General features: G+C 28.2%; 1 protein-coding gene across 2 annotated transcripts in view; it reads right to left on the reverse strand.

The window, feature by feature from the left end:
* LOC132917389 (uncharacterized) overlaps positions 1 to 23,930 on the reverse strand; it is a 290,377-nt gene that overhangs the window by 17,283 nt on the left and 249,164 nt on the right. For both annotated transcript variants that reach the window (XM_060978105.1, XM_060978106.1), the window contains exon 2: positions 4,090 to 4,292. In XM_060978105.1, the coding sequence (XP_060834088.1) occupies positions 4,090 to 4,292 (203 nt within the window). The remainder of the gene's footprint in view (positions 1 to 4,089; positions 4,293 to 23,930) is intronic.

Here is a 23,930-nt window from a genome sequence, read left to right on the forward strand (position 1 = left end):
AAATACTTCATATATTTAAAATGCCAATTTGTAATAATAATACTCATAATAATTGTATGTTTTAATTTTTAATTTAATTTTTTTTCGCCGTGATACTTCATAGCATTGAATAATATATAAAAATCTCTTTTATGTAATAAACAGACAAAAGTAGGTTGTCAAACATACAATTCAAAATCAACATGACTTCTTAGAATATTGTCAATACTCAAAGTAACCGAAACCCTACGCACAGCAACATGTATATTAGGGATGAAAACAAATTGTACAGTGAATGTCTAGAAGATATTACATATTTAAATTAAATTTCAGTGTAATGTTATTATTATCAAATCCTACGAATATACCTTATTGGCATAAATTATATATAATATATTGAATTACACATGCAATATGTATAGGTAGCAGGTATAATACAATACTTAATAGCTTTCAGCGTGGTAAGTTTATCGGGTCAAAGAATTCCAGCTGTAGTGCCGTATAATTAATATGGATTCGTCTCGAGTTTCTTCTCGATCCGATCGGATTCACAAATAACCGATTACATATATTAAACGCAATGATAGCGTTACGTCGTTGAAAAAAAAAATAATTACAAAAACCAAATTATCGCCACGCGTATCGCTACGAATGGTAGTGGCTTCGGGAGTGAAATTCGAGGCGACCAAAAGAAAAAATGAAATTTTTTAATTTTTTTTTTTTTAAATTTTTAGTACCCTACCCAGGAGCAGTGCGCATTCCTCGACTGGTGGCCGAGTTACCGCGAGTCTGGAGGGGATGAAAAAATACACCCTCAGTAGTGGCGGCCGCGCGTCAATTAGTCTCGGGCCGTGCCAGGTGTTGTTGTCAGATTTGTGCGCGGAATGATGGAACGCGAAGGTTTTGGCCCGGAAAATTAATGCCCGTTTTGTACGGCGTGCGCAAAAACGTTCGCGCTTCGCTTATACAGTTTTCAGAGACCCCCACCGGTGCGTGTGCCTATCCACCCGCCCATCATTTTACAGCACGCCGTATATATATTGCAAAATTTCGTTGTTCGGCTTTGCTCTTACCTCCCATCCACATCTGATGGTAATCCGTAGACCCTAGTTTTGTTCTTCGCGGGGTGCAATAATTTATTATTATATTATACTTATACGTGTTTGTACACGCCGTTGACGCCACCGATAAGTGCAATACGCGTAGTCTATAAAAATATCGAAATTCAGTCGTGATAACGATGTTGGTGGTGGGGGGAGGTGGGGTTATATTAAAAGGCTCTTAATACAATAAGTACACATTATTGACAGTGTACCCTAATGGGTACAGAAATAAGGGTAAATTCACAACAAAAGTACTTTAAAACGTTAAAACATTACCGGGCATTTTGATTTATCTGAGTGTCTTCTATAAAAGCGTACATTACTGACTGTAAATTACTAGCCAACGCACGGAATCAAAATAATCATTTCAAAAGTCACCTTTTTTATCTATAATTTATTTAAGGATTTGGTTAGAATTGGTGGCTGATTGTAGACGCATTTCCTGCAGGTTACTGGTTAGATAAACGTTATCTAATTAATTAAAAAATAAACACCTCCTCGCTAGCAATAATAAAAAATTTAATTTAAAATCTTCACACGAAAATCGTCCAGATAATTTATGTTAGATAAATATACTTTTTTAATTAGATTGATAAAAAGATACTTGAAATAATAACGTTAAACGTTTATTTTTATACAAAACTAAAACTTTAAAGTTTGTTTTATTAGAATCAGTATAAATCATTATTTTTCTTTTTAGATTAATTTATCACCAAATTAGTATTAGTAATTAATCAATTAAGTTTAAAAGCCATTTTTTTATCCTGTCATAATTGAAATGCATTAATTATTATTGTACCACGAATCGAAAAAAAGGTCAAAACCTCAGTAATCAAATTCCTTTAAACATGAATTTTCATATCTGAATTATTTTACATCATAAAAAATGAATAACTGACATTGAAAATTTACTGTATGGATATAAAAACATGTTTTGTACAATATTTCCGGTACTCTGAGAATGTTATTTTATATATATATATATATATGTGTGTCATCATACAGTTAGAAGTTACTCCATAAATATAAACATATATTGAATTCGTATAATTTTTCAATATATTGATACAAAGTATGAACACTAAAAATAATTGAGAAATGTTTTATTTTTGCATGAAATATAATAATATGTGCTGAACATATACTTATTTTTAAACTGTACTATATAATCATGTATAAGTCAGATCAAAAAAGCACTTTTCATGATTAACTTTAACAATTTTTCACGTCAGCTTTTAGATGTTTTTTAAATTATCAAATTTGTACACAAAACGAGGAAGTCTGAATCATGTATGACATACTTAAATATTAAGTATATGATGGGCTTAAATTATATTTATTTTAATTTCTTTGATAACATTTCGTTTGCTGTTTCTTATAATTAATTTATAATCAATCTTTAAAAATAACTCAACCATGTATATAAATTGTTAATTAAACCTTCAATATTTTATCAAGGAATAGTACATTTTCAGTTTCTTCTTAGACAATGATTATTTCATTGATATATGATATATTGCGTTTAAATATGTCTTGATTCATCTTTTATTGTAGAATTTGCAATATAGACTAGATAATAAAACAATTGACCTATATTATGTTGTGTTTGGTTTGTTACTCTTTGAAGAACAAAAAAAAAAAAAATACGTTATTTTCTCGACAAGAATAATATCTTCTGAACAAAGTATGTCAACACAGATTGTAAACTATACTATTCCTTGTTCAGTTCAATTCCACTTTCTTTTTTTTCATTTCGTTTGTTTGCTTCGGGACAATCAGTGTTTGAGTATTGCGGTTTTTAATTTAAGACTTATATTTGTTATAATATATTAGACAGAAAAGATTTAGTAAACTTTTGTTTTTATGAAAAGAGCCATGAATTATTAAAACAAAACACAATTACCGAAGGTAAAGATGAACTCTACCAAATTAGAATATGTTTAATCAAGTGTATACTTTAATAATGGGCAGCTGAGATTGTAACGATTGATATTTAAATGTTACAAATTTCAAAACGGTGTCTGAAAGGATAAAAATGTTATTCATTGTTTGTTATAAACAAAATAAATCTAATAATTATAATATTATTTAAATTTTATAATTTTAAATTTAAAAAAAAAATTGTATGCATCACATATTTTGTTGTTAACAATTTTCTATCAGTTCATTTAGAATTAAAACTATAATATAAACGCAAATACACTATATGAGAAAAAAAACGAAAAACATTTTATAGTTTAATACAGTTTTATAATTTTATAATCTGTAGATAGCCGTTTTTTTTTGTTATTCAACATTTACTAATGCACCGGCAGCTTCGGACATTTGTGTGCTTTATGGGGGTAATTATGGAATTCGAATTTGTTACTGTAAGTTGTAGAACTATTGGGTTTTTGGTTTGGGAGCTCGGCAGCGGTCGGTTACACGGCAGTCGAATCTATTACGTGCGACATTAGAGACCGATACCCGGGACCGAACGCATTAAGCCAGCTTCCACAAAAGTTCTGTACAAACTCCAACGGCAAAAGTTGTATTAACAACATTTTTCATTAGAATTTAAATGATTTCGATTTTGAAATTATCTCATCCGTGTTTTCTTCGAATCCTATTTAAACAACGCAATTATATTGTACACGTTATTTCTAACATATTGGTATTTTCTTCCACAACTATAGCTGCTGTTGCATTAATAATACCTAAAATTCAATTTAATATTGGATTTTTTCCCTTAAATGTTGTTTGTTGTTTACGTTTATGTAGTCAATATATGAGGTATGTTAAAATATTTAATAGTGAATACTGTGTGTTAAAAACTATAACGTATCGCACTTTGTGCTGAAATTAAATACACGCATTCATATAAGTATAATATGTATTCGAAATGCGGTGGGAATTTGTTACGCTGCGTACAGAACATTCACTGTAATATTTTGCAGAGGAAAAAAAAAATCTAAAATAAAAATATAGTTGCATAAAATACAAAATTGTCTAAAATCAATGTACTTACATCAACGTGTACTCCCGTAACATCAAATACTTGTATTTCTGGCGATTCCCCGGGCAGGAATCTATAAAACTCGTTCCCATCTTTGTACCATTTGACCGTGTACAATTTTTCACCCTGTAGGTCATATTTGCACTCTAGTCTTGTACTGTTTCCCACGAGAGTATGTTCTTCGATTTTTAACTCCGTAAGTCTGAGGCAAAATGCTGAAAAAATAAAGATATTTTATTCTTAACATATCTCAACAAAACCAGTACCTAAAAGTTAGATTTGATAATTATATTTTACGAATTAAATATTTTTTATTTATTTATTAATATTAAGGTTTTAATAACAATGATTATTATTGATACTAATAATGATTATTAGCCAAGGGTAGCATTTAAATACGACTATGACTTTTTACAATACTATAGACAATATATGATTTTTACAGTTTTTTTTTTTTATTTATGTCTATATTTGTTTGAAAAATTTAATAAATATTTTTAACAGAACCTATAAGTGAAATGTGTCAGTGCATATTAATATACAGGCATAAGCGACTTGTCTGGGGATTTGTATCGTTTATTATTTTGTTATGATATAATAAATTTTCATTTTAAACATCTATATTCTATAAACCCTAAAAAGGTGTATATGCTAATTATAATAAAAAAAAGGAATGATTTTTATTTTTTTATAATCACGTTAAAACTACATGTTTGTTAAAAGTAAATAAATATCCAGAACATATAAATTAACCCTCAAATTAATTATATTTATTATAATGTGTGTAACTAAATTTATTTATTTTAATACATTTTACACTTTTGAACAATTTTATCATTAATATATATTTAAAAAAGTAAACGTTTAATTAACTTTGAAAGTTATTAAAAATATGAAAATAATAAATCTTCTTTTGAAGGTTCGATTAGTAAAAATTTCAAATCATTTAATGTACTGTCAGTGGATTTAATATTAAAAAAAAATGTATGGATTGTAAATAATTTAAAAAACTGGATAAATGTAAATTAAATAGTAAATAAAAAAGGAACCATAGCTTATGATGCTAAAATATTTTATTTAAAAACATCATATTTTGATTTTATGCCTACTATTATAAATAGTTATTTATGTCTCTAGATTAATTAATGCGGATCTATTAATGCTTAATTCAGATCTAATTTTATTTTATTTGTTCTTTCACTTATATTTAATCTTGTGTTGATTGTCAATATATATTATGAAATAGTTAACTCTCGACTTCTAACACAAGCAATGAAGGTAGGTAATTGTAATCAATCTATGTATATAATTGAGGTAAATTAATAATAATCATAAAAAAAAAATAAAAGTGACCATAATAATAGATAATAATTAATATTTTGACAAGCAAAAAATTAAAATAACTTATATTTATTTTTCAAGAAAATTAAAAATGGTCTAAGTATTTATCGTAGGATCGTGCCTATAGATTAATTGTTAGGATTGCTGAATAACGATTTTAAACATGTAAATATTTCTAATTACATTATTAATGGTTATGATAATATTGATAAAATAGATGAACATAAATACTCCATTAATAGTGGTTGTCAAAGATTTGAAAAATAATTTAAGTGAAAACGTATTTTTAGATTAAACGATCACGGAACGGTAATGAAAAAAAAATGTGACAAATATGATTTGACACAGCTGCTTTTTTAAAATTAATTTTAAACTCTGTTTTTATTTCCAACACACTTATAAAGTGTCGAAAGAACGTAGGATATTATATTGAAAATTACTTGAAACCCACGTATATAGATGTATTTTGTGGAAGAGATCCTCGATAGGTGTACGTTGCATACACGATCACTTAACCCACATTGCACAATGTTATACAAAACTTAAAAATGGGTCATAATAATATGATGTCGCGGAAAACACTGCACTGCTGAATGCTCCTTCAATAGGTATGTATGTAATACTATATTATTAACTACGTCAATAATTAAACGTGTTTAAATACAGTCTATGCATGCTAAATAAAAATGAGCTCGCTTATAGCTCATGTTATTAATGTTATTATATTTTTATTTCAGATATTATATTGATGTATTTCATTATGATTATTATTATTTATTTTTATAAATAAATAGAAAATGTTTATCAGTCAAAACGGGTTATTTTATTCTAACATTTTGTAACATATTATTTGTAATTTCTCATTTGAAATTTACAATAATATAATCATCACAAAGTCAATAAAATATCATATTTATGCTCACATATCGAATGTATACGATAATATGATTATATAGGTTGTATATTATGTGATATCATAAGCGTGACGCATCAAACTTTTATACAACGTACAATTTACATAACCTATTATAATTTTTATATATTATGTGACGTTCACGATGGTATATTATAACAAATATCATTCAATATGAACAGCCTTGTGGGCACTTTGAAAAATACATAAATAACAATATTAGATATAAATTCATCGTCGCGGACGGTGAATATTTCTGAAATTCAGAAACAAGTATATAAGATAAAAACTATGTCGTACTCTATACTTTACGCAGAGATATTTTTTAAGTGATTTAGAATTTTAGATAATTCTATATCCGGTATATTGTTGTATAAAGCAAAACAAACTAGGAAAAGACAAAGAGAAAAAAAACCATCATAGTTTGTATAATATTTTTTACACGTGAAACTATCTGGAACACGACGAAGGTTATTAAAAGAACAAAGTGTTTTCATATCAAACAGAGTATTCAAATTTACGACCGTAATAATAATATTATTATCATTGTTGAATAATAATAATATTATATACTTTTGTATTATACACAGACAAACACGGCACTCCGTGCTAGCAATATGTGTACATCCATGCGTAGGTATATCGCTAAATTAGTTCGAGCGAGCATAATAAAAAACAAGAACAAAACATAAATTAAATTAAATAAAAAAAATTATAAAATCGAATATAACGTATCTACCTATTTATGTTTTTAAATTTTATTTTATAACATAATATTTTACGAATCATGACATTTTCTTTGGCCCTCAATAAATATTTGTTGTAAAATTGTTGCTGAAGCAAGTTATTTTTTAGATTATGCGAAATATTTTGTTATAACCATAACCTTTTTATAAAATTTGAGGTATAATATGAAAAATAAAAATCATTTGGTTGTTATAAATTAAATACATTTTATATCATGATGAAATAATTTATTATATTATACATGTCATAACTCATAAACTAATAATATTATACATGTTATGTTTTTAATATAATATTATTTAACCAGGCACCAATTAAAAATATATATCAGAATAGAAAAGTAAATATCGAAATAGACGTGTATAATTGTATTAAAATTTAATTTAGATTAGGTACCTAGACCATGAGCCTTAATTTAACACTAGTTAAAAAATATAATATTTAAAAATTTAAACCAATTAGAGAAATATTTATAAATAAAGTATAAGTTAAATTACATTGAAAATGCATCAAAGTTATGTAATAATATACTTGACGTACAATTTGTAATATATTTTGTATTTTATATTGTAACATTCCAGATTAAAAACACTTAAATATAGTGTTAATATGTTCAGATAATTATTTCTACTACCCGGAAATAATTTCATGTTACGTAACTATTTGTATTAACTAAAAGAATATTAAGTGATGTTACATTATTTTTAAGTAAATATCACTTAAAAGTTAGATTGACGAATTATAAACATCAAGTACAGTATACGACAACGAGATCAAACCATCCTCGAAACAGTATTATTATTCATTATCAAAATTAGATGATATGATAAGGTAAGAGGATAAGTGAATGAGGTGTCGATAATGTAGATAATATCTAAAGATAGTAAAATAAATGCAACGAAGTTCGTATAATATATTATGTTAAATTGACAATAAAAATTAATTTTTATTGAAAATAATTTAATTAATATTATAGTAAACCTAGACAATTCTAATTGTATGCAGTTAAGATAACTATATTTCAAGTTAAAAAGCAATTATTATATATTGGCTAAACGATTATCTTTAGATTTCGCTTAGTATGTAAAGTTTTGAATAATTATTAATCAATTTAAAAATGTCAAAAAGCCGATTGAAGATCGAATATAATTGGAATTATATAGGTCATATTTGCAATAGAATCATAATTTTTTATGATTTAATATCACCATATGTACCACTATCATGTAAATGTAAACGCGGGTGAAATGAAAATAATAGTATTAACCAATACTATTGGTTTCTTTTTTTTATATATTATACATTAAACTATTTCTCACGGAAGTAGAGTTTATTTTTTTCCTTCAGAAATATTAACAAAAATGATTAGTTTTCAATAATAATAAAAAGAAGAGCTGATTTTAAGTTAAAATTATTATATCTTATCTAACTATATTTTTTTCGATTTGCAATAAATTGTCGATAAACGTACCAAACAAAAATAGTAATAAATTCAAACACGGTCCAAATTTAAAAAGCTACATATAATATACTGTTGTTTATAGACGCTATTGTATATATATTATAAATTATTACTTTATAATAAGAAGCTTTCACGACTTCACACAATCGGAATTCAGAGCACGGATTACGCGTAGCTTCGTCGTGAAACGAAAAATTGTATTTTATTTATTATTATTTTTTTTTTGTCTTTCCTTCGGCATTTCTTTCTCTTTTTTTTTCGCCTGCTGTCAACGTCCCGGACACCAATCGCTTTCACAAATTGAGCTGATTCGCCAGTCGGTTGGTTGCGTCTTTATCATCGCGACAGGGCAATACGTGAAAAAAAATATAATTTGATGCGTATATAATATGGATATGTTTATACTTGGTGTATATACAAAAACAACTACGAGTATAATAGGTATAGTAATACCGCGTATAGAACGTTTGCGTTATTTGTTATTATTATATTCATGGCCAGCTGCGATTCAACTTTTATTTTATTTTATTTATTTTATTAACACCAATAATACCCCAAACAGTTAAGAATAAGTGTACATTATTACAAATGCAGATAGATGAAAAAATCATTCAGTATGTTATGGGGTATTATAATACATAACATTTAAGTTAAATTGACAAATTATTTACATATCATTTTAACAATAGTATTGAATAAAAAAAAAAAAAAATCATGATTTGTAATTTTATTATCAGACAAGAGGAGGTGACAGACTATTTCTAAAGAAATTATTTTTATTCATCGATATTATTCGGTGCTTAATCTTAGGAACTTTTAATTTTAATAGCTCAAAACTTAATGCTCAATTAGTAAATTAATAAACTACAAATTTTTTTGGAGTAAGTACGACTTGCTATTTTAAGTAACGCATCTTAGCTTTAAATTAAGATACATTCCTTGCCTAGGTCAGAATTTAAAACATTATAAAATTAGCTTAATCACATTTAATAAAAAAAAATAGGCGCAGAGTTAACGGGAGCCGCATAATGCACACGTAGTTACGAGGAGTATGGTGATGATGGTGGTGGAGGTTATAAGAATACTGTTTCAGGTACAATAATAATATATCGGAGCCTTTTTAGGGTACACAACCTTCATTAGAGATGGAAAACGGCGCGCGAGTCCGACAATGCAACAAAAACCTTGTAGGACTGACCCGTAGCGAATAAAATGAAAGATTGCCTTTCGCCTGGGGGTTTTACGGGTGGAAAATGAAAAAAGAAGGGGGAAAGAGATACAACTATATACTGAAAAATATATATAACCTACCTCGCTAGGGAAATTGGGTATTTTGTGCGGTTTTTCGTTGTCCGACAACCGTTGTTTACGTATTGTTTGCCGACACCGGTGATTTCGGTGTGAAAAATTATACCGTCGAACAAGGGGAGTAAAAAAGAAGAAAACCGTTAATGAATATGACTCCAGGCCACAAGGGTATGAAAATAGAAACAATTGGGTTACGGTCTGTGTATAGTGTATAGTATACACTGTATACGTTTGAATATCAAATTTTTTTTAAATATTTTTTTACCATTATGTATACTTATAGGAAAAAAAAATCAAGCAAAATAAATCAATATACATTTTTATAATAAGTAGGTACCAATGGCAAGTATAAAAGAAGCATTAATGTAGTTTTAGTTTTAGATTCTGAATGAAGCGTAAGTATTGGTTTTACGATGATGCTTATATTTGTTCGAGTTTAGATAAAAAAAAAAGTTTAAAAAGTATCGTGGGTTCGACATAGAACAAAGTAATTATCAAAATTGAAACAAACATTGGTCAGTATTAGTCAAACAGAGAATAATATATTTGCTTTTCGAATGCGATGATCTATCACTGTTTTTGAATTCAAACAAACATACTATACAGTCAACCATCTAACTATGGTTGTAGGACTTAAAAGCATATTACATGTTATATACATAGAAAACAAATTATCTAAGGACCAAGGAAAGTTTTTGAATGATCTATATAATTAGAAACTCTATATGGTCAGTGATTGTTAATTATTAATATATGAAAACATTTGCATTTCGTATAAATAAATATAAATTTTAACATTAGTTTAGTTGATAGTCTGAAAACTCGACAGTTTACTAATGAAACACGAATAAAATGATAAAAAGGTAATACTTTCATATGAATTAGTATTTTATGCCTCATGGGAATATAATTTAAGAAAATAATTAGGTTTGGAAAAAAAAATACAATACAAATAAGGTTTGTATATTTTGTAATAAAATACGAAATAATTTTAACAACATTCGTCTTAAATTAATAAAATTATAAGCTAGAAGCGAAGGCGGGTAAGTTGCTAATTGACGGGCTAAAGTTTAAATCTGTTGGGACTATTTAAACCGGATTTTACACATGGACTACAATGCTGACAAACATATCATCTAGTTGGTGTGTGTTTGTGTGCGACGTATTTTGCTTACTCCGATGTGTACGTTGTCGAGTGAAATGGAAATTTTAGAGAAACGACAAAAGTTTAGGAACGTCGAGGGTTAATTCCAAAAACAAGCGCTTAAACATTCCTTGCTTTAGAGAAAAAATTTCCTTCCTAAATGACCCATTGTTAACTAAGAGAAAGGGTATGGACCGAGACTTGAATCTAAAGTTTTGTCTTCATTGTCATTACGGGTATTATGGGGGTCGTGTGGGCGGTGCTCATCTATGAGTTTCCAGTAAACATCCGGTTTATACAAGGTTTCAAGAAACGCTGTCACGAGATGGATACACGCTGAGATTATACTGCACATAAAGATTTAAAGAAATTTGTATATAAGCTTTACTGATATAAATACGTCACAGTCGAACAACGATGGTGTCGGTGTGAGATTAATATTAATATTATGTACAAGTGTAAATTATATTACTACATAATACACAAATATTCAAATACGAACCAAATATAAAAAAAAGTTATATTTTAACAAAACCTCGCGATAGAGGTTCACCCAATCCAATTATATAAGTATAGGTATTTTAAAATTATCGTGAAATATTTTGTGCCTATTAAACATATAATATCGTACTTGCGAAGTTAACATTATTAGTGTACGTCGATCGACATTTTAAGAACAATAAATAAAAAATATATGAAATTCGAGATTATTACATTCAATAAAAATAATAATAATAATAATAGTAAAAATGTTAGTCAAGAGAAATGTTTTTAATAAACATATCTCAAAAATAAGTAAACGTTCATAAAAAAATACACAATTTGTATTAACGGCGTATATTATACGCCGTATAAAATATACTACCAACAGCAGTAGGTGTATTCGATGAAAGCTTAAAACTGCATCTTTTACTCTGCAATAACTACTTCATAGCTACTTCACGGTCAGGTTTCAACACCTGCGTCTCAGTCCCCCGGGTCTTATGCAAAATAGCCAAGCGAGAAATCCGACTTTTGTTTTATTTTCACATCAGATTTATCGCTAGGGATTCGCCAGTTTAAAAGAATAGGTTCAGTTTTTATCCGTTGCCTTTTTTTTTCAATCCTCACCACAATATAGCGGTTGAGGAATTGCACGGAGGCGGTGCTAAAAAAAAATAAACAGCAATAAATTTAGGATTTTTTGGATATACTCGAGACTTGTAAATTGTGAACATTTCTTGGGTAACAATTATTTATGGTGTAGCAAGAGAACTGGATTTAGATGTTCACAATCTGACAATTTAAAAACAAAAACTTTGACTCAGGATAGAGAAAATTTTACGGCATAAATACGATTTTTCCCACGTCCCCCTATGAATTATGTGCATTTATTTTAACATTATCAACATTTTAAATTTAAATAAGTCATGTTATATTTGTGATAGATAAATATATAGTTTATTTATGTAGTGTGTTTAAATAGTGTTTTATAAATATTAAAAACAAGAGTAAATACCTACTTAAATGCCAAAATTCTAAAATAGTTTAAAATAAAAAAAATAAAACTACAAGTACATAATATGTATTATTAAAATATTATTTTGTCTGATTAGAACTTAATTCTGATTTGAACATCATTATGTGCATTATGAATCAAATTGTACAATGTATAATTATAATGTATAATAATTTAAATATGTATGTTAATTTGATTGCATGTGGCCATGTGGGTATTTAGTTTTATGATTGTATTAGTGATGGTTGTGTAAACAAGTGTTCATCTTAAATTATTAATGGTTATTCAATCAAAACGAATATAATAATTTCATAAATATCTAGTTAGAAACCAATTTATTAAGCAAATAGTAGACAAAATGTTCAAAACATGACGAATGTCTATTATGAATTAATTTTATGTGAGATGAAATAGGCACTTAAACTTTCTATTGTTCAATTTTTTAAGTTATATTAAAAATATGTATTTAAATATGTATTGTTGTATTCAAATCTGTTATAAAACGATTATTGATAGAACCTATTCGAATTAATTTTTTTGTGCATAGAGATTGTTAATAATTCGAATTTTTCAAAAAATAAGAATTTAAATTTCCACTACTTTAGAGTTGACAGTGTTAACACCCAATATAAATTCACAAAAAATATTTAATCATACCAAAATTAAATAAACGTATATTCATATAATAACTATCTATTATTGCGTATATGCCTGTGGGAATATGAGTTTAAATTATTACTGATCACTGTATAGATAATTAATCAAGGTAGTGAAAACAAAAATAAGAACATTGTCGTTATTGACTTTTAGTTGTAATCAGTGGCGCTGGCGATAGCCTTCGTGAATCGTATATCAGAAGTCGGTCCATTAAACTTGTGTGCGATATTCTGTTTATCTCGGTACTACGCATTATTGTTTAACATCTATCGCGAGTGGATTTAGTGTTAATTTCATTATTGTGATGCAAATGGGGCGTGTCTGAAAATTGATTTTCGCGAGCTCACTCCTCGGGGTGTGTATTGGTGTATATATAAATATAAATAAATACATATACATATATACACGCATACACACGGATAATAGCGTCAGATTCAATTATAAGCAACGCATTTTCGCAAAAGGATTTAGCGTAACGGAGTTGACACGACGCAGCCTTCACCTGATGACTTCTGACAAACATTAAGAACATCCACTTCTCACGCACGCACGAGGCACGACACACCCCAAACACATATGACCGTATGCCCTCCTCTCGTTGAAAAGGCACTGTTTGTCCGCCGCCCGACAACCGTCAACACACAACTACGGCAATGATAAAACGAAGACCATTTTACACGGTGGTCGGCGGCAGCGATGAATGTTTACTGTACAAATGGACAGCAGCGGGAAACCGACTGCGATGTTTCTCCATACACATACACCATACACACGCGGGAGGGATGACGGTTATTTAGTAATTCCATTAACAAAAGGTTTCCACTCTCTTTACGTATAGTCGCAACGTGCGAGGATCAAACATAACTGACCGACCGTCCGACTGGCGTCCATAGCGAAAACAAGCCGTTGAATAATATACACTGTGTAATAATATATGTGCACACACGACGTCGACGACGACGACAACGACGACTATAGCTACGGCGACGGCGGCGTATACGGATGATGAACATTCCCGGCATCGTTCACCACCCGAGGGCGAAGTGCTGTTCAAAATCAATCACCGAGTATTATGTACACTCGCGGAATTAACCGATTTCGCAAATGGTTCGGGGCGCGTATAATATAATATGGAACATTGACCAAAACGATAAACAACGGTTGGAAGGGGGTTTTCGTAATACGGCGTATTATAATGTTATGGCTAGGTATATATGATAATATACAGTTTGCAACAAGCCGAATAAAATATGTTCAATTGTAGATACTATAATATTTATGTGTTGTTAAATTTTACTGTCATGGTCAAAGCGACTATTTTTTTCTGACGTATATTACATAATAATATGTAGTTTGGATCGTGTCACACGTTTGCTTCAGTCTATAAACTGCAGCTATATAGAACGGGCCCATTTTTAATAATTTGTTGTATAGAATTACCACAGTTTAATAATTATAGTAAAACATCGAATAGAATATTATTTTTAGTAAGTTAATTTATTAATATAATATTATAAATGGTATGAATGTATAAGTAGTACACGTACACCGTCAGTGTTGTTTTTTTGCGATATAATGCAATGTGGATCGCCATTTTTTTCAAAGCCGGACATTTTTGCGTTCTTTGGGTCAGCGGGACATTTAGCTCGAAAGCGCAACTGTCCCGTCTGAACGGACGTATACTGGTCACGTTAGCTATAGATTATATTAATAAATGTACCTATCTATATTAAATTTTCTTGTTTCGATTTCGTTATAGGTCATAAATATTTACACACAGTAAGAAATTAAAAATATTCAGACATATAGGTTGGTTTATAATAAAAAAATAAAAAACACACACACATACACACTATAGGTTTTATTTGATTTGTATATATAACATTTATATTTACTTCATAATCGATAGTACAAAATATGTATGATTTTATTCAAAGAAATACGTATAATATAACAGTTTAGTGTTAATCGAAGAGTAAAATTGAACATCAAGATAAATGGCAAAGAAATGTCGACAACAGTAAGGCACAAATTGTTAAGACAACTCGATGATTGATGACGGTCTTTTGAATGACCTTTACTGATCTGGCTGACACGTATTTTGTTACAGAAATTGAAATAGATAAAAAATAAAACCAAATATTTTTTTGCTAGTCAAATATAAATAAGAATCCCAAAAAGTCCAACTATAAATAATTAAGCATTTAATATAATCACGAAACGCAATAAGAGGATAGTACTCGGCGTGTACAAACCTGCCCTACGATAAATGATAATACCTTATGAAAACAAGTACAATTATACACAATATGCATGTTATACGTATAAATTACACTGGTTAAATTCAATATTTAATATGATAATATAATTTTAAAAAATAATTATTTGAACACAATATTAATAATCTAATGTACATATCATATTATAACAAATACATATTTGATGTAATGACAAATATTTCAAAAGAATAATTTATAATAGAGTTTTAATATATTTAAAATGTTTGAACTACACCCCTATCACTCAAATTACAAAAAAATCAATTAAATATCACTAGTGTAGTTTGATTTGTGTATGTATGAGTTTTAATTTTGATTAAAATCATAATAATATATAACGTTGAATTATATACTGTTGATTAAAATAATACAATGTGCTTGAGTTGAATAAAATAAATAATACTAAAAATCAACATTGTATTGCATATTGAATTTAGAATGATTAAATAATGAAAACATAGTAAGTTTGTCGATGATTTAGTCGATTTCCAATCACCTGATAAAATTTTTTTAACAGTTTTTATGTAAATATAATTTAATGAAATGGCATTAGATAGTATTATGTTTTAAAAAATAATAGTTATATCATATTATATTTCTAACGAATGATTGTGAACATTTATATTAAAAATTATTATATAATTTTAAAACAGATTTTTTAGTGGTCGGTTTAAAACAATTGAAACACATACCGACAAATATTTAATCAGTTATTGGTGTATGAGTACTTAAGCAAGGGAGTGCCAAAAATGAATTTTAATGACTATCCTCAACGACGGAAAAGGAAATAATAGCAATATATAATATCAATTATACTACTTTATAAACTTTTGACAATAAATAACAGTACAATTACTACAATTCATTATCAGTTACTATATTCAAGAGAAAGCAAAAAGCAGATATAGCCAATATAGATCCACTTACCAGGTTTAAAATTAATTTTACATTAAAACAAATAAAATAATACTCGATCATGTACATATTATTTAATGGTTGTAGATGATTATTGACAATTTGTCAACAGGCGTTAAAGAGAAAATTTACTTATAACAATTGAATTAAGAGTATTTTTTCTTAGTCGAATACCTATAGATAACAATAATAAGTAGGTGGAAAGATATTTTGAACAAACAAACTTTATAGTCATGAATCGTAAAAAAGAGATATATGTATTGTCTACGCCTCTACGGGAAGATACGACATTTTCCTATTGATAATATAATGTTTGGCCTTAGTGAAAGATTATTATCGTTATTATGTCTGTTGCGATAAAAGTATATAATATTATTGTAATATTAGTGTGACTAAATAATTTCAAAATGTAGCATTTTATTTTTGATTAATTTACATACAATACATACATATATATATATATATATACTTATGTTTGAAAAATATCAGTGGTTAAAACATACTTTTTAAAGCATATTTTACAACCGATACTATACAGTTTGCATTACTGGAGCGAACTAACAGTGGTTCCTATTTAAGGTTACCTTTACTGTTTAAGCACTTTTCCTCCCACCTCTCTCCGCCATATACTCTTTCGGAAATAATATAATATAATGAAATATAAATCATAATATAGGTATACATAATTTGTATTTACATGCATCGTGTCTAAATGTGTGTACGGCGCTCGCCATCACTGTTGTAATTCAGTCATAATCGTCAAGATTATGACAGTGATATTGTACGGTTCTCGGTCATATTTCCTACAGTTATAAAATTAATGTGGAAAACATTAGTGTCGAACAAGTGAACTAATCGACCTCGTGACTGTCGGATGATTAGTGTTGACCGGTATAGTTTACGTCAAGAATGACTACCGTGTATTGTGTACGCCACCCAATAGTGATGTAGTTTCGTTGTTTTCCACGATAGCAGAGTACAATAACAATTATTGTACCTACACCTGCGGCACAAATCTGAGCGGCCGGGAAGCCGTAATCGATAGATTAATTTCTGTTGGTTATTTATAGAGAATATAAGGAACGAGGATCTCCTCCTCGCGGCAGACCAAATAACGCGCAAGCAAATATTATTAAATCTTTTACACGTTTACATACACATATAATATAATATAATATAATATATGTATACACATAGGTATATTAGTGTATTACATATATATAAATTATATCGCAAACGCTGGAGCAAACGGTAGTCTCGTCAACAAATAATCGTCTCTGGTAAATAGTCGGGACGCCAAGGGAATAAAACCGTTGCCGCAACCGCCATTCGAATGTATATGATATGCGTGTTATACCTATTGAGCCCCACTATTATATATCTAATATATATATATATATATATTTCCACAGGAGTGTTTGGATACCGAAGGCGGAGGCGGCGACGGTCTGCAAACAGCGTGGTCTGGGAAATTAATAACTGTTTGTTGTTGTTTCATCGCCCGAGACTGCGTGTTTATATCGCTGTACTCTTGTATTACTACTGATACCAGATTTAGCGTATAGGACATCTGAGAATTCAACGGACCAATCCGCGAAACAAACTGCGTGCGTAGTACGAACTGCATCGACAAACGATAAGGTTTAAGAATATAGACTACATTTTAGTTATATTAAACCACTGTTATCTATATTACAGCGTGGACTTAATATACATAATATTTTAGTGTTTTATTATTTCATGGCATTTATTCTTTTGAAATATTTAACGAATACTTTATGAAATATTCCATATAGCTGAAAATAAAATAAAGTTATCATTTTGTTGTTGTCATATTTCAGTATCATATTAAAATAATTTGAATACAGTCACAATATTAAGTGGAAAATAAATTAAATTTCAATTTTGATTTAATCGATGAAAGAAATCAATAAATATATATTATATATATATACATGTATGTGCATTGTATGTTTGTAAACAGAGCATTTTTTTTGGACTATTATAATGTTAAGTTAAATATGGAAATCAAAATTGACAGCTATTTCCAATACACTGCACATACACGTATAGTATTACACATGCGACTAAATCGTACATAATATTTAATTATTTTAAGTAAAATACTAACAAAAGCAGACTAACAATATATGTAGATTTGGATGCAAATGAAAAATATTCAGCTAATACATGACGAAAATTTAAAGTTAGTTGATAACAATGATAATTTTTAAAATATATAAACATTCATGTGTCCACTTGGCATCTGTAAGAGCGGGTTTAGTTTAGAATTTAATTTCTTTAAAAAGAAATATTGGGCTTCACTAAGAAAATATCGCATAGAGGCCACTTAAGAAATCAAATCAAGTAACTAATATAGTATTCTGTAGGTAGATAAATAGATACGCAGTGTACCTATACCACATATACCATAGAATTTAAACATATAAGATCTATTACATGATTTCGATGCACATGTAACAATAATCTAATTGGAAATTAATAATAGTTAATTATACAAAATTTAAGTTATTTGTAATTAAATTTACTGGACATTTTTTCGACACGAATACATAAAGTCTAAAAGTAATAATCATAAAGTCATAATAAAATAAAACATTATTTTGGTTTAAAATTATTAAATTATTTACTTATAGTATAGGGAAAACATTGTAGGTATAAGAATACGTGTGTTAATGTATTATACTCACGGGAACGGTTTCCGGTTCCCGTAACCTTCTGAAAATGACTAGGAGTGCCAACCCTAATCACAATTATCAATATTGACGGAGTAGTAAACAATTACTGAATCTGTAAATTTTGTGGAGTTAACAGAATTAAATTCATGCCTTAACTAAAATCTCTTGAGTATATTGTGAACAACCAAATCACATTCTTAAATTTACGACGTGCAATTCTACCGATTTCGAATTTATAAAAATACTTTAATGTAACTAATACAACTATTGTGTAAAATAATAAAAATAGTTGCAAATTTATGGTTATTGCTTATTATAAAAGATGTTTAGCAAAGTAAGATTTTTTTTTCTTTGACTATTTTAAATTAAAATCAGGCAAATACAAAATTGTAAATGTGAAAATAATACCTATTATTTTTTGTTAGAGATTTTAATGTATTTCGTTTTGTGAATTAGAAAAAAAGTCATGCCGTTTAAAATGAACTGCATACATAACTGTATCATAGAATTTTAAAAACATTTTTTTAATATCCTTTAAATATCACGTACCTACCTATAATAATAACAAAATTGTATGTCGTATATTGTGCATCATTCATATAATTTTAAGACGTTGGTAATATTCGACCAATCAGTGGTTTATTTTAGCACCACAATACGATATAATATAATATATTTGTGCAGTAGTGTAAATTACGATGTAATAGTATAATATTATCTTAGTTATGTACTCGCGGCGCTAGCCATATTATAGGGGATATGCATTTTTTTCCGTATTAATTCCATAAAATACACTATTGCGGCGTTGAATAAGTACATCATAAATGTAGTGTGCCAGTATTTATATATAAAAAAAGTCATTGGGCGGCGAGGGGGGATATGACACCAAAATTCCCCCACCGGGGTAATTACGCCACTACAGCCCTAACACTGTATAATAAATGATATCGGTATAATATTATATATAGATATGCCATATACGCACCCGCTGCAGTGGTATATTATCACTGTTAATTTATCAGCAATACCTATCGATGTGTATACTGCAAATAATACACATAGTTGTATATATATATATATATATATATATATATATATATATATATATATATATATAATTATATAGTACGGGCATACAATAGCTTTTTGTCTGCCAAATCGATTGATATACGTCATATTATTTCACACGCACACTTACACACACACCAACACACAGACACGCGGAAATACAAACGTGGCGGAGGAGGTGTGTTATAAACAGGAATCGTGTGTGCGTATTATAATATAATAATATATAATATAGCGTTACCGCACGGACGCACGCATTACACACGCTCGTCGCCGGGCGGCGGCGGCTTCGTCGGCGGTAATCACGCGAGCCGTATAATTTATAAACAAGGAGCTGATGGGTTAGATACGCGTACACCCACCGTGGCACCCCGAGCCGACTTAACACGCCGACTGTTGTCACTATTACTGCAATATGCGCGGGATGAGGCAAGACATTATGCGATATACGGAAATGCAGTCGAATTCTCGGAGCCGTGTGATTCGTATTTTGTGCAAACGGTTGGAATGTTTTTTTTTTTTTTAAACTTTTATTCTACCATAACGATAATAATACATTATATGTAATAGCATTATATAATTGTCGGTGTGTTAGCCGTCACCCGTAACGAATGGATGTGTACAATTATGTAAACGAAAATAACCTCCAATAGATTACAAAAATAATAATATTACAATAATTGGTAGGCGCACTACCGGTGTTGTACGGTTAGATAAATTTAATTCCTAAACACCACATGAAACCGATACCTAATAAACCGAAATTTAATACTATTACACATAGTCGTATATTTACCGCAAATACAGGACCGAGAACGCGCGTATAATATTGACAATATTGTCACAGCCAATGGTTGACGTATAATTTCTATGTTGTCGTCCGCGCAAGCACATAGATATATGTAGTATATATATAAATAGTTGGTTTTGAAAAATTATTTTGAGGTCTAGAAGTAGACACCACTATATAGTCAATATAAGTAGCGGATGCGGTAAATGTTTGTAATATTTGTTCATTCAAGTACCGAACAATTTTGTTTCAATTATCCCTTTAAACATTAAATGATAATGATAAATTGTAAAATCCATTATTAAAAATCGTTATTAAATCTAATTACATTTTTATTTTTTAACTGATATATGCTAAAACCATTTCAACTGTGATCACTATTGATTATATAATTATTTTCATCACATATGAGTACATCTATTTTTTAAAAATGTATAGGTTAATAAGTTATGGGCATAATACTACCACCGGTATAACTGAAAAAGTTGAATTGAATGAATTATTTAAATTCCGAGTACAAAATGTTATCCATTTAGTATTTTTATTAAGTATTAATCTGCAACAATATTTTTTATTGAAATCCTGATAAATTTGATTAATAATTTAATTTGTATCTAAAAATATTATATGGTTAATTATTTTTTTTTGTTTTAATAAAAAAATAACATAGGTACATCTGATAATTTAATAGAACATGTATGCATAATGTATATGAGACAGAAACGTTTGTTGAAAATATGTATCTTAAGCCAGCCATATAACTATTCTCTAAATGTATCATTAAATTACAGCGATCAATCGATTGCGATACGTAAACTCACAGTTAATGGTTATTATTTTACATGGTTTTTTTTTTTTTATTAAACAAATTGAACTATTTTAGTTTCAAATATCATAATATTAGTATATTTTGTATAAGATGATAAGATTTAAAATTTTAAGTCTCAATTAGTATTGTTTAAACGATGTTCCTCAAGTTGTGTAGGAGCATTAAAAATAAGAGGTCTCGGGGTCATAATTTCGTACTTGACCCTCTGCCAACTAAATACAGTATACAAAAAGCAAAAACAATTGCACACGCGACCTAACACGCAAACATATATATTTGTACACATGAATAAATAATACAAGTAGAATTTAGTAAGTGTTCGAAGGAATTATTCCTATTGAGGTTCAAATTGGTTTCAAACAAAAATAATGCTATTGTTGTTATTAATAATGTTTGATAATAAATCCTATAAACCGAATAAATTACGTAAAATCCAATTATTTTTTGGTCAATCAACTTATATTCAAATACAATAATCACTGTCCTTAGAGCACGGTAATAACATTAAAATATTTACTATTTCATATAAAGTTCTGCAAAGCTTGAGTGATAAGGCTGGAAAAAGCTTTTTGGACTTAAAACATAAATAGGTAGGTACTGTTATTTTGAGTAAATATTAAAATATTATTATCTGGGAATAACTAGTTGAAAAAAATACATTTAAAAAGTTTCACCTTTTGAAAAAAAAATAAAGATATATAAAGGGTTAAGTATCCCTGTAGACTAGTAATGAATAAATTGTGTACCCTTTTCCAACTTGACCTAATATAAAATATGTTTTTATCATAAAAATTTCATTAAAAAATTAACGTAAATATTTTAATTATTTAAAAAATTATAATATGTTTGCATTTGAAGCAGCAGCATAACAACGAAGGTAATTAGAAAAATACTATAGTATGGATTGATTTATTGTTATTAGGCATTGATTTATTTCTAGTGTTTAGTGTATAAAATCGAAAGATTATGTATTGAAATAATTTATTTTGTTAACACCCCAAAGGGCTAAGAGTATATTATTATATATATATATAAAGACATATAATAAATTATCTAAAATGACATGTGATATAACAAAAAAGCTTAAGGTTAAATTTACAAATTAATTACGTCATGTGTGTATAGTAATAAATCAAAAGAAAAAAAAATCATAATCTATAATTTTATTATAGTGAAGGAGAAAGAGGCACATAATAGGGCTATTTAAAAAGTAAATATTATTATTTGGTACTTCTATAAAAGGGATGCTTGATTTCGCAATAATAAAGAATTATAAATTTATATACTAACTATAGGAACTTATCATAACGGTATATTTGAATTAATTAATTACTGTTAATCAATTTATAGATAAAAGATACATAGTTATAAAAGCACCTAAATTGGAGATATTCTAAACCTAATATTCTAGATATATTTTTGATCTTTAAGTCTTTCATAACATAATGTAATAATTGTCCATAAATATTATCGAATACTTATAATATGTTGAATAATATACTTTCCCACATAAAAATCAATTTTAACTTTAATGATTTTACGATGACTATACACAAATATATATGTATATGTTTCAGAAATTAAATTTAAATATACCAGTTTATTTTTATTTTGTTATACATATATTATAAATATACTATATTAATATTTAATGTTTATGATAATAAGAATATAGGTTTAAAATATTATTTATTTGGATTCCTTAAACTCAATGTAATTTCTAATTGTAAGAAAGACTAGTAAATATTTATTTATTTTGAAACTTGAGTCCTAGAACGTTTATTTAATACAGAAACTATTCTATCTATTATCATTTAAGAAATACTCTTTATAGTTTATAGTGAACATAATTTAAAATGCCTTTATTTTAAGTTAATCGAATTTTAATTTAAACGAGAATACCTAATTGTAAGTTAGTACATTGTAGAAGTATTGAAAATAATGGAAATTAAATAGTAATATAAATCAGAAAAATTGAGTTAACATAGTAGGAAATGCATTTTGCATCGTGAATTACACATATATAGATGCACGTACAATGTACATACACGTATACATAGATATATACAAATAAGAAGAAGCTTGTTTCAGTTAGACATCTGCGAGCAAAGTAATTTATATAAAGACAGAAACGTGATGCTTCGTCTTCTTTAGTCAATTTACATGTCATTATAAGTGAGCATAGAAAGTCGCCTCAATTTAG

The sequence above is a fragment of the Rhopalosiphum padi genome, chromosome 1 (assembly GCF_020882245.1).
Source record: "Rhopalosiphum padi isolate XX-2018 chromosome 1, ASM2088224v1, whole genome shotgun sequence".
In the NCBI taxonomy this organism is placed as follows: Eukaryota; Metazoa; Arthropoda; class Insecta; order Hemiptera; family Aphididae; genus Rhopalosiphum; species Rhopalosiphum padi.